Genomic DNA, 12,685 nt, shown 5'->3' with positions numbered 1-12,685 from the left:
TGATCACTGCTATTTCGCCTGAAATGTTCAACATGACCTGTAACTAGGGGCTATTGGCAAGCTTTTTTGTTCGTTCTCAGGTGGTCATTATGCCTGTCATTCTTACAGAGTCTGACTTTCTTGCTTCGCTTAGCAGGGCACAGATTTGTCCAAATAAGTATAGTCTTGGTCTCCAGGGTTCATTGTTGTCCTGTATATTCCTATCTGTGGTGCTGCCAACTATGTGCGACAGTATTGCCCTACTGGCCAATGCATTCTAAAGCTCATTGCACCATGCTTAGCTAACTGCTGCAAGATTGAACTCCTATTGCTGATGTTTCACCCCAAAAGGTTAATCTTAAAGTGGTGCAGCAGATAATGTGTCTCTGTAAAAGATTCCTCAAATTTTGCACAGAACTTCACAAAAATCTGGATCTCCTTGAACACTTTGACTTGGTGTAGGATCAATGTCCTTGCGTGTTTGAATACAACAATTGATGGAGGGACATTGAAGCAATTTCGTTCAGATAGTACACAAGACTTGCTGCTGCTAGAAGTCTTTTACGAGCTGCACCTTCATTCAGTTTTCAGTTGTTGTGCAACTGAAGAAGTATGTGAATCTTCAAGACATACTTATATAGAGGCTGCAACCTTGTGCTACATGTAGTTCTGATACTTCACAATGTTGCAGCACAAAAGAACACAGAAGACACCATAGTGTGCCTCGTGTCTTGTCTGTTTCTTTCTCTGTGCAACAGTGAGCTTAGTTTTGAGATGTTTGATGTAGTGTCTTTGAATTGTACGTAACAGGTCTGATCACAGCCATCACGTGGCCCGCCACCTTGGTCATGGTGGCTGGCGTCATTGACAACCCCTGGGGCGTTTGCAACAGGAGGTCTGCCGAAGTGGGCAGGCACCTGGCCGAGATCCTGTTGGCACGACAGCAGGTCAGTGCATCCGATGTGTCTTCTGCCTTGGAGTGTTCTTGGTAAAACACAGGGAATACGGGAGATAAAAATTCAAGACGATAAGCAAAATGAGAACAAGGTGAAAGCAGGAGCCAAGTGGACTTGTCTGTGGACTTGTTGACAAGTGGACTTGTCTTCTTCAAGGCAAGGCCTTGAAGGCTTGAAGGCAAGGCCTTGAAGGCCTTGGAGAAGACAAGTCCACTTGTTGAAACGTTGGCTCCTGCTTTCACCTTGTTCTCGTTTTGCTCATTGTCTTGGAGTGTTCTTGTGTCACTAGTTATTGTAAATGCTGCATTATCCACAAGTGAATAATATAGAGATGTGTCAGGATCTAATATAAGGAGAAAAACCAATACAAGGCTGTTAGATACAAGAAAATAATGAGAAATGCAATGCTGCCCTCGCAAGTCGCACAGTTTGTTGTTTCCTCCTGTCTTATTTTTACACCTCATTGCATTGCACATATTTCTTCAAGGATTGCGAAGTGCTAGAAGCTTGTTTCACTGGAGCCAACGTTGGTGATGCGTGGGCTTTCCTGCACATCAGTCATGATGTTTTGCCTGTCACACATTAAGTGTTGTGCATGAGGTAGTTCAGTCTAGCATTTGAGGAACCAGTGGGGTACACAAAGCAGAACTGGTTGGTGGAGGATTGCTATATGAAGGTACGTAGCTTGTTAAGAAAAATTTTTTAAAAAGTTTTTTTTTGCTTCTTTAAAAGAATGAACCCATTTATCTGTTTTAGCATTATTGTCGGAAATATCGACAAGGTAGCAATGATCATGACATCGATTTGCCTCTTCAGTGAGTGTCGTTATTGTTACATGTATAATTCGCCTGGTTCTGCCTTTTTTTTTCTCTTCATAGGGGAAGCGTCCTGTTACTCTAATCGGCTTCAGCCTTGGTGCTCGTGTCATCTTCTACTGCCTCAAGGAAATGGCCAAGCGGAAAGGTGAAGAACATAGTTGAAATGTTGGTCGAAATGTGTCGCTAACATATAATTAATTTGTGGCTTGAGTCTCGTGGGCAATAACATTGTGCTTCACAGATCTCCACTCAAGCCTACCCAGCCGCCTGTGCAGATAGCAAACGGTCCTGTGCTGAGCTCTTCTAGATTAGCGCGCTCTTTGCAAAAGGCAGCCACTACGCCTACCACTGTGAAATTCTTGCTGACATTCGGGGTGATTGTTGGAAGTCTCTTCATAAAAAGTAAACTTGGAGTGCCATATGACAGAAAGTCGTGCTTCTTTTCTAGCAGGAGGTTGGCTTTGTCATAAAACTCAGTTGTGTGGTAGCCAAGTCATTTTAAGGGCTAAATTGGGTAAAAAAAAAAGAAGCACCAAATTTTCATATCAGGTTTGGTTAGGGTTCGTAATATAATGTAGGTGATCAATTTGTGGTGGCTCATGACAAAAAAGATTTGCTCTGACTTGTAAAGTCTACATTCTTCACTCTTGTCAGCAAAAGGTTGACTTTACCTCAAGACTTAATTACACGGTGGCTGAGTTTGTCTACTCTGAAGCCAAATTTGGATATGAAAAAGAAAAAAAAAATGTTCAATTTAGGTCATGGTTTTGAGTATAACTTGAGGTGCTTCCTGGTGCTGTCAGTTTCTTCAAAAACGATGTATTTAAAGCTTCCATACAAACCAGTACAGGATGTTGACACCATAGCCATTGGCCATGGCGTGCTAAATATGCAAGGTCTTAGCATATCGCCAAAGCTAAGCAGCATCATTCTTGGTCGGTGCTTGAGAAGGAGACTGGGAGTGAAGGAAGCACAAATGTACTGGAGGAGATTGCAACCTCTATTAATTCTTTCAATTAAAAAAATCACTTGCATAAACTGTGCATAGTACCTATAAGAACCTTTAACAATTCATTTGTGGTTTTTATCTTTTTCTGTGATGATTGCTCCCTTGCCACAGTAAAGGGCCTTAGCTTGCTAGTGAGAAGCAGCTCACAATTCACAAGCTCCTGGGATACAAAAGAAAAACAAAAGGAAAAATCTAATCAGCCACTGTACACAATCAAAGCAACTAGCAGTCAAACTTCTGTAGCACTCTTCCACTGGGAAGCTAAATGGAGTCTCTAAAGCTGTTCAGCACCGGTGTAATATATAAGGATTGCTTTTGCTTGATTTTATTCCTTCTGGCTCCCAGTGATAGCATAGGTGGTGTTTCACTCAGACCGCTGAGAAAGTGTGAAAAGAAAAAGAATTGGGATAGAATCATTACATTATTCCAGCCCAGCTTACTGGTGATTTTTGCCTAGTTCGTTGCCAATGAGGTCCGTTGCAGTCGTTAAATGCCACCGTCTTCCAGTACCCTTGGAGTTCGGTAAAACGGCGTGTAGGATTCTGCTTGCTGTGTGTAAATTGATCTGAAGTTTGCTGTTCCGCTCTTTTGTGGTTTAGCTTGGTTCTCTTGAGGTTCTTGTGCACTTGTTTCCCAGGGTGCGAGGGAATCATTGAGGATGCAGTTCTCCTCGGAGCTCCCGTTCCAGCGCACAAAGAAGAATGGAAACCGATGGCCCGAGTAGTTGGGGGAAGGATAGTTAACGGCTACTGCAGGTGAGCATGCATTTGAACATTGTTTCACATGCACTGCATGATTCGGGCAGCCTATATACCGCAATGAATTTCGCCGCACTACGCATACTGAAACTGAACTGCCAGATGCTTAAACTTCCACGTGAACCACAACACGGGAAAGTGTACATGGGATGTCAACATCTTAGCCATTAGTTGTGTCCTGCTAAGTATGCCAGCTCTTGGCATATTAACGAAGCTAAGCAGCACCAGTCTTGCTCGGTCTCTGAGAGGGCGACCAATTTGAAACAGTGAGTTTTGAGGGCTGCTTTTCTGTCTCCGATAGGTCCAGCTGTCTGCTTTGGGCGAGCGAGACAGTGTATTTCAGTACCTTAAATGCCCGAAAGTGTTAAAGGAGAGTAACAGTTAAAGTGTCCTTGGCCATCCATCAAGTTGCGCCGTGGCCACGGCGAGGTGAGGCTGAACAACACTCCCAACCCTTAATGAGCATTTTCTTGTTCTTTACATATTTATTTCATGTTTATTGTATCTTCCTTTTTGCTAAAGCTCCTTTTACTTTTGCCAAGGATATCACTTTCCATTGCAGATTTTTTATATTCTGAAAAAATAGCCTATGAATCTAAATTTGTGCTGTGTTGTCATGTTTCCACTAGAGTTAGTAAATGTTCATTCGATTCTCGTGTTCATAGTTCCTTCATCACGGACTTAAGCTCTCACGGGGACAAACGCGCGTAAAAGTGAAAACGTGCACATGCTGCGAATATTATTAAGTGCCTCCTTTTCCTCTTGTTAGGGGAGACTGGCTGCTCAAGTTTCTTCACCGAACGTCGTCAGCAACCCTGAAGATAGCTGGTCTACAAGCAATCCGGTGGAATGACAGACGAATGTTCAACATTGACTTGAGTGACGTGGTCAGTATTTCTAGAGGAAGCCACCTATATCACCATTAGCTCTTTAAAGGGGTCCCGAGACACTTCTTTAAGTAATAATAGAATGGCCTCATTGTTGAAGCGCCTCGTCCCACGAATCTCGCGCTACAAAAATTTTTGGAACCTATAGTACCATTAGCCCTTTAAAGGGGTCCCGAGACACTTTTTTAGATAATCATAGAATGGCCTCACTGTTAAAGTACCCCATCCCAGGAATCTCTTGCCGTAAAAATTTTTTTAACCCTTTAGCGATGAGTGGAGTTACTGTTGCAATACCCTGCTCTCTCTCTCTTTTCGTCCCTGCTGGAGCGCTGGAAGTTTCACAGTGGAGACGAAAAGCCATGCCCCTGGGCAAAGGTTGAATGTCACGGCACCAAAAGAGCTTGTCGCGGCACCTCGTGGCTGCCACGGTAGACTACGCTAGGCACCAAGGATACACGCAGTGGATGTAGCTGCGGGCAGTGCAAACATTAAATTATTTATTCTGTCTTTTCGAGATTGCAGACATGTATATATATCTTCATTTATATAATTCAAAATTGGCAATTCTGTATTACTGAGAATGTTCTCGTGATCATTAAATGAGCCAATAGCATTGGTCAACCAACTGCTTTCGATCAGCTTTCAATTACGACATTGCAAATGCAATAGCTAGGATCTGTTTCACTGCTTTTGACACGAGATTGTAAGTTTCCTGCTGCATGCATTGCAATGACATTTGGCTCACATGTTCCCAGGAGCCTCGTTAGCAGATCAGCAACATTTTCTTACTATGTTCAAAGAGTGTTTCAGGGCCCCTTTATGGATAGTAAAAGCATGAAAAAGAAAAACTTGCAGAAAGAGACCGAACCTTTTTTTTTTTCCACATGCAAATGGTTCTGCTGAGCATAGAGCAAGACTAAGCAAAAAGTTTGTGTAAAAAAAAAACAAAGCTTCTCAGATTTTTTTTCTTTTTTTTGCTATATCGAAGGTGGGCTTACTCGTATACACATGGGCATCACAGCAGGTTTTGGTTTTTCCTATTTACATGTTTTGACAACACACGCTGTATCGCCAAGTTGTTCTCACTCAAAAAACTCGAGCTCTGCGAATCACCACGCTTTCTTTTCAACATGTCTCGAAGCATTTCTCATCTTACAAAGGACATCATTTTGAAATAGAGAGCTAGCAACACAACAACAAAAAAAAGGTCTATACTCACAACTTCACTGCTCATCAGGCTCCTTGCACCATCTGGTGTTGTTTAGAGCAAACACAGAGCTACGGACGAGCTCATGCAAATTGCCTTGAGGGCTGTACACTGCCGAACGAGTTTGATCCTCGTTTGTGTTTTTTGAAAGTATGTGCTTGATGGAGCTCGGCTCGTCTTTTGTACGAAAAACGTTAACTGCTTCTTTCATTGTTTAAACTCCGAGCACCTGTGCTGTCCTCTATGCGTGGTTTGCAGCGCGCACTATGGTCGTGCTACTTATCTACTGATAGGATTAGTGTCAGAATTTTACTACCTGAGACTGGCATTTAAGAGCGAGGTATAGCTCAGCGCTGACTCCGATTGCCCTATTTAAATGCATGTGACATGCAGAAATGCTTTTACAAGGTGACCGCTAGACTTATTTGAATTAAATTCGTTGCATTTGAGAGGCAAAAGTTCAATACTGGTGACTCTAGGAAGCAGAATTTTGAAGAGAAACTCCAGGCAATCGGTAAGATTAAAAAAGATTTAAGCACTAACTTTACAAATCTGCACCGAAGACAGCTATCACAGTTCTGTAAACTGCATCTGTTAAAGCGTCTGAAGCAGACAAATGTGACATCTGAATTTACAGCTTAAGCAAAATTGTTAAAGTGCTTACGAGGGCTTTGCAAAGTTTTTATGTGAACTCTCGTAGCAGTGTATGTTGCATCAAATTTGTCCAGTTTAGACGTATTATTAGGTGCAGTTTACTGAATTATGATACAGTTTCTTATTGTGGAGTTAGAGTTATAACCTTTTTCTGAAGCTTTTGGAAATTTTACAGATTTAAAGACTGTTTCTCTAAAAACTGGTGATCTTAAATTAAAAATTTGTTTCCTGGAGTCACTAGATTTTCACTCCTTCCCTTAGATGCAACAAACCTCATCAAAATCGGTGTAGTGGTTGCCGAAAAAAACAATTTCCTTATTCCCATGTACTATTTACTGTACTTGCTTGATTCTAATGTGCTCCCAAATCTAACGTGAACCCAATTTTCATGGGTTTAAAGCAAAGGAAATAGAAGTGCACCTGAAAATAATGTGCTTCAGATTTATGAAACAATAATACGCCATGCTCCCCCGGTTTACGATCAGAAAAAACTAGACGTGCAGAATTTAACTTCACACAAAATGAATCTTTTAATGAACTTTTATTGTGAGAGTGGCACGTCATCGTCACCATTTGCGCTTCATTGGCTGCAGATACCAAGCACATGGGGGCAGTAATCTTGAGCAATCGCCTTCAGAGATACTACTATCACTTTCGCAAGGTTTTACGTGACTGCGCCAGACTTGTTGAAGTATGCGGCCGGCAGCGTTCCTGGCACCATGCACAGATAGTGAGCTTGGCCCAGTGCCAGAAATGCTGGCGGCGTTATACATCGATGCAGCCAGTGCCAAGCAGCACGAAATCTCGTGAAGTGATGGCATCTACAAAATTATTGGCCGAGAATGCCTCTCCACATCGTAGTCGAGCACAAAATAGACCCACAGCAACAACCTAGTATCACAAAATTGGGCTCTGTCGCCATCTTGTGACGGCAATGACACTCCATCTGACAGCTCTGACGGTAGGCTGTTTCCAACGCTGCGAATGTAGTTTGGGTTTTGTTTCCGATTGTGAGACACAAGCAATTTTCGTACCCGTTTTTTCTGAAAGAATGGTGCGCGTTAGATTCGGATAGATACAATAGATAGGAGCGACCAAGCTAAAGCTTCCTCTCAAATGTGAGATTCTAGAACCACTTTTTCTCTGAATATCATTGGCCCCTTATGTCACATGCTATTATCTAAACGCGCTTTATCGCAAATTTCATAGTATTATGATTTGTTAGATTTTGTTGCGATGTAGTAGTTTATGACTGAAGGAGGTAGGAGGAGCAGCAACAGGCCAACTTGATTTTGTCGCAGGTTTCTGGGCACACTGATTATGTAAAGAAGATGGACATCATTCTCAAGGCCGTCGGCATCCAGACCGGTGATGACGTGCTGGAGGCCGACTACATCATGCGCAAGTCAAAGTCTTACGCTCCGGATAGGGACGAGGATATGCGCGGCCCGCAGATGCATCGCTCAAGATCCGACTCCGTGCTCTGCAACAAGAAGGCAATGAATGTGGTTAGTTTTTCTTCATTGCCCTTTTTTCTCCCTTTTTGCAGCTAGACCTGCCTCATTCCGGTGGACCTGTTGCAGGCCAAGATATGTCATGTATGAGTAGTAACTTAAAATATACTGCACATATTTCATGCCATATCATGATCTATCTTAATTACCGTGTCACATTGCTTTCAACAGTGTGCAGTGTGACATTGCTGGCGAGCCTCTTAAGCCACTCAGTATTATTAACCGTATTAGTAGCCTTTACTTTTGCAACTGCTAGCGCATAGGTTTGCTTTGTAGCAAGGTTACGCGCAGCCTGCACTGCTGTGAAGCCACGCTGTGCCCTGTGACACAGAACAAATGAAATCATCATGGCTGAACATATGAGGCAAGGCAGATTCTTAAGCTTTGCGTTGTGCCAGAAATTGCTGTGCTGCGTAGCTTTCGTAAAGACATGAATGGTGTTAGTGTGGGCATTGCTGCTGATCACACAAATTGATTTTCTGTTTTTCGCCTTTACAGAGGGTTGTAATTGGGGATGGAGTTTGTGGGAGGCTTGGGTTATGAATGCAGAAATAGGATATATTAGCTTCTGGACAAGGTACGACTTGAGTCTTCATGTAGATTGCATTTAGTCAAGCAAAACTAAAGAAAGGAAATCCATGGCTTCTTCTGAGCTCTTATAGACTTCCCCATTAACGTTAAGCCACCGTTGTGTATGGCTTGGTGGCTATGGCGTCCTGCTGCTGAGCGCGAGTGTGCCATGGTGACCGCATTTTGATGGGAAATGGAATGAAGATATGCTCATCTGTTTCGATTTAGATGCGGATCCCCAAGTTGGTGAAATCAATCTGGAGTACACTCACTACAGCATCTTGCACAGACGGCGCCTTGCTCGGGGACGCTAAACTCCATAACCTGTTTTTTTATTAGCTTTGAGTTTCGAGAATTGTGTTCCACATTAGTTCTTGGGACTCTGTAAGCTCGCAAATTGATGTGCGCCTGTTTGCCTTTTCACCACTTCCTTGCAAAAAATGCTACTAATTTCAATTTTTATGTGCAATCATTTCACTGATTGGGCATAGATATACGTTGAAGCGCCCTGCTTCAGAGACTGTAAATATAGGCCACCATTGGTGACACCTTAATTTCTGCGTGACACATAACTCCCAACACATTGCCTCACTGCATTAACGGATATTTGTTTATGTCGTGATATTTTTTGCTGCTGAGGAGGTTGCTACCAGGCCAAAAAGTTTCTTTTATTTTTTGTCTGCTTCCACTACTTTAGCCAGTCGGAGCCAACTGAAGGCGATCAAATGAGCATAAAGCCCTTGTACTTTTCTTTACACACTTATCTAAGGGTTCCCTATACTTATTTACAGCCACTGGTGCTACCATGCTTAGGAAATTTGCGATCAAATAAATTATGATGTCCACGGTCCCAAAGCATTACATCAGCTACAAATGATTCCATAGTCAGGGGACTTCTGGTTAATTTCAACCACCGAGGGTTTCTTTTTATTTGGCTCCCAGAGCATATTAGCTGAGTGCTTTTGCATTCCACCCACATGAGAATGTGGCCAGTATGGCCAGCAGTCGAATCTGAAACCCTTTGCTCAGCAGCAGAACGCCGCAGCCAAGAAAGTTGGTAACCACAATATTGCTTCACGGCTACAGGAAAGGTCTGGCAGCATATTTTGTGCAGCAAGACTTACTTTGCTTCCATTGTCCACTGACCATGCACCTTATCTTCCTCATCCAAACAGGCTTGCGCTCCAATAGAAAACCGTCACCTCTCGACCACCGACCGACCAATGAGCTACTCTCTGGAGAGCGGCCTGAGCCGAAGCAGTTCAGCCTTCGGTGGCAGCAGCAGCGTGACCGCCGACGGCCACCGACGTTGGTCACCCCGCGATTTCCTACAGTCAACACGCAACCTGTGGAAACCCCGCGCACCGAGCGCCGCAGCAGGGAAAGATGACGACACAACCAGTGGTGTTGTGTCCACGGCCGACAGCTGGGAGTGGTCAGCGTGGGATGACGAGGCCCCTACCTCGGCTATGTCTCACAGCAAGCCTCAGGCCTGACACCTTCTGAGCCGCACCTAATGTGTTGAGGGGCAGGAGTAACAATGTTTTTGTTTTCGAGGTCTTTGCCCTTCACACATGTACACTCGTGCAGAGCAGTTGACTTTGAACCCGTTTTTCGTTTTTGTTGATATGAAAATGGTTTGGGAAATCAACTTTCCAGGGTGAAAGGTAGCATCATTTAGTCCGTGACTGAGACAACTGGGAGGTGTTCGGTCTGGGAAGGCGAGGCCCCCTCGCTCCCATTCTGGCTGCAGGCCATGACATGAGTGACGTTGCCAAATCATTCTTGGACCCGATTTGGCAGCATTCTATGCCAAGAGAAGGCAGCGATGCCGTTTCCTCAAAGTCTTTACGTCCTTTACATGTGCTTGTTCACATGAGTTAATCGTCTACTTCTGAAGCCATGCCTCGTCTGTGTCACCCAGGAATGCAGCTCACATTTGGAAGAATTCACTATCATGGAACAGCAGGGATCATGCGGAGGGCTGTTTCCTGACTGTGCCCCACCCCTCCCATTTCTGTACCTATTCTCTCCAGCAGCTGCATCCCACAAGTCTTGTCTTGGGTCTCGCGCTTCGCTGGAATTTCATTCCTACAAGTGGGAAGGACCCAGTTATTCTCTCAAAGCCCCCATTCCTCGTCCGTAGACATTTTCTGATAGTCATGAGCCCCCAAAACCAAATGTGTTGTTTGTGTTTTTCTAGAAGGCAGCTCATGTTCGAAACAAACGAGAGCTGCAAAATGTCAATACTGTGTTGCGTTTGTCACACGGTGACTTGGTTAAGCAAACGATGCTGTATGCTCGTTTGGACTTCATGTGCACGAGTGACCATTTGCTTTATGAATTACAATTTGGAAGGAAGATGTCCCATATGGGGGTTCAGAGTGTTCTCAGCAACTTCATCACTTTTTAAGTATGGCTTCTTCGTCGGAATACAAGGTCTATCCTGTACAGTAGAAGTGTTGAGGTTTGTTTTTTAACACAAGAGAACGGTGTGGGATTTTCCCCCGGACTGCCCTTGTTTTGCAAAGGCCACGCATAGATCTTTTAGTGATGTTAGAATGATGATTTTGTGGCTCTGGTTTTTCTCATCGATAGTATTTGTTACATCATGTGGTTTCGTTGAAGCTGTGCTGCGCCAGAGTACAATCTGACGTGATGAGTGACGGTGTATTCACCTTTGCATGATTGGACCTTGAAGTGACATTGAGTTATGTGTGTTACGTTTGACTGCTATCCTTGCAGTTACATTATGAACTTTACTGAAATGTTGTGCATATCAACTAATGTCCAGGATGATCTTTTGAGAGAGCTGTCAGTACACAAATGAGTAAGCTTTTGTTTTTTCTTCCTCCCTCGAATATTTGTTAGCTTGTTGAAGAGCAGAAGTACAGTGCGAGGACCCTGAGGTTGTTGTGCTGTACTCAGGTTTTAGCAGTGATACATGTTCAGACACCTCTGTCTGATAGACATTCAGCCATGAAAGAAACAGCTCAGAGAAAAAGTTTTGTTTTAGCAGTGTGAGATTTTTTTAATGAATTTGCATGCACCGTCCTTTTTTATGCTGTTAACTTATTATGTGGACAGATTACTGTGATAAATGTGAAGAAAATTATCGCAGCCATTTGCCACGGTGTTGATGTTACTTGTCGTTTGTGGCTGGCTGTAAAATATGTTTGTTCTTTATCTAAACTTGCCATGTTGGGGACATATCTTTCTTTTTTTTAGATGTGTGGTTTCTTCATTTATACTGCGGAAGTGTTTAAACTGAAAACTCAATGTGGGTCATCATGATGAAGAATCTTTATATTGATCGAACAAGGAAAAGAGAGCGATGTGTAATAGTGACATTAGAGGGACATCAAAGAGGCGCATCAGGTTAAACTGTATGGGTCTATTATACCCACCACGAGCTATGCTGTTCCTCTGCTGAGAACGAAGCCCTGCATTCGATTCCTGGCTGCGACGACCACATTCCAACGGGGGCGAATTTGCAAGAACACTCGCATATGCTTTTGTGGCTCACGTTAAACATCAAACAATCTCTAAAGAATGCCAGGTGGGCTAAATTAGTCTGAAGCCTGGGACACTATGTCCCTTATAGCCCTTTACGCTGCTTTGAGAAATTATGATTAATTGTTTCATTAAAAATAATTTCGTTGTGCTTCTGCAATAGCAAAACGGCCACTCTTAGTGAGCGACGGCCTGCAAGCCAGAAAAGTTGCAAAAAACAAGAGGCAGGTGGCAATGCTGTCCCGCAGTTTAGTACCACTTGGCCTAAATGTCGTGGATTTCCATGTTGTGCTGTCGTATTGGGGCAAAGGTTCTGGCAGAAAATTTGAAAGGGAGTTGGCCTTTGTTTTCTTTTGTAGTCGTGAACCCTTTTTGTCGAATGAATTAACAACAGAATTCTAAAAAACTACTTTACCAGTTTAAACTTATTTATAGTGTCCCTTTAACGTTGAAATAGATGGCCATGCCTACAACCATGTACTGAGCACGAGGTCGCGGGATCGAATCCCGGCCACGGCGGCCGCATTTTGTTTGGGGTGAAATGCGAAAACACCCGTGTAGTTAGATTTAGGTGCACGTTAAAGAACCCCAGGTGGTCAAAATTTCCGGAGTCCCCTACTACGGCGTGCCTCATAATCAGAAAGTGGTTTTGGCACGTAAAACCCCATATATTATTATTATTATTACAACCATGCAAACACCGAATGGCAATCCGCACTGAATGTCGGGAGGGACGATGGCGTTTTGTGTCGCTATTCGTTGCAGCAGTGCGGTATGGTGTGTCCATCCTGAAGTGGTATTCTTGATCATTTCACTTTCC

At 43.5% G+C, this 12,685-nt stretch overlaps 1 protein-coding gene across 1 annotated transcript in view; it reads left to right on the top strand.

Annotated features, from left to right (window-relative positions):
- LOC135899810 (transmembrane and coiled-coil domain-containing protein 4-like) overlaps positions 1-12,357 on the top strand; it is a 33,251-nt gene extending 20,894 nt beyond the window's left edge. Inside the window, exons 10-15 of the mRNA XM_065429152.2 lie at positions 790-926; positions 1,814-1,898; positions 3,400-3,517; positions 4,290-4,407; positions 7,570-7,776; positions 9,528-12,357. Of these exons, the coding sequence (XP_065285224.1) occupies positions 790-926; positions 1,814-1,898; positions 3,400-3,517; positions 4,290-4,407; positions 7,570-7,776; positions 9,528-9,848 (986 nt within the window). The 3' untranslated portion in view covers positions 9,849-12,357. The remainder of the gene's footprint in view (positions 1-789; positions 927-1,813; positions 1,899-3,399; positions 3,518-4,289; positions 4,408-7,569; positions 7,777-9,527) is intronic.
- The last annotated feature ends 328 nt before the right edge of the window (positions 12,358-12,685 follow it).

The sequence above is a fragment of the Dermacentor albipictus genome, chromosome 2 (genome assembly GCF_038994185.2).
Source record: "Dermacentor albipictus isolate Rhodes 1998 colony chromosome 2, USDA_Dalb.pri_finalv2, whole genome shotgun sequence".
Classification (NCBI taxonomy): domain Eukaryota; kingdom Metazoa; phylum Arthropoda; class Arachnida; order Ixodida; family Ixodidae; genus Dermacentor; species Dermacentor albipictus.
The sequence above is the reverse complement of the archived record's forward strand: the minus strand, read 5'-3'. Positions and strand labels throughout refer to the sequence as shown.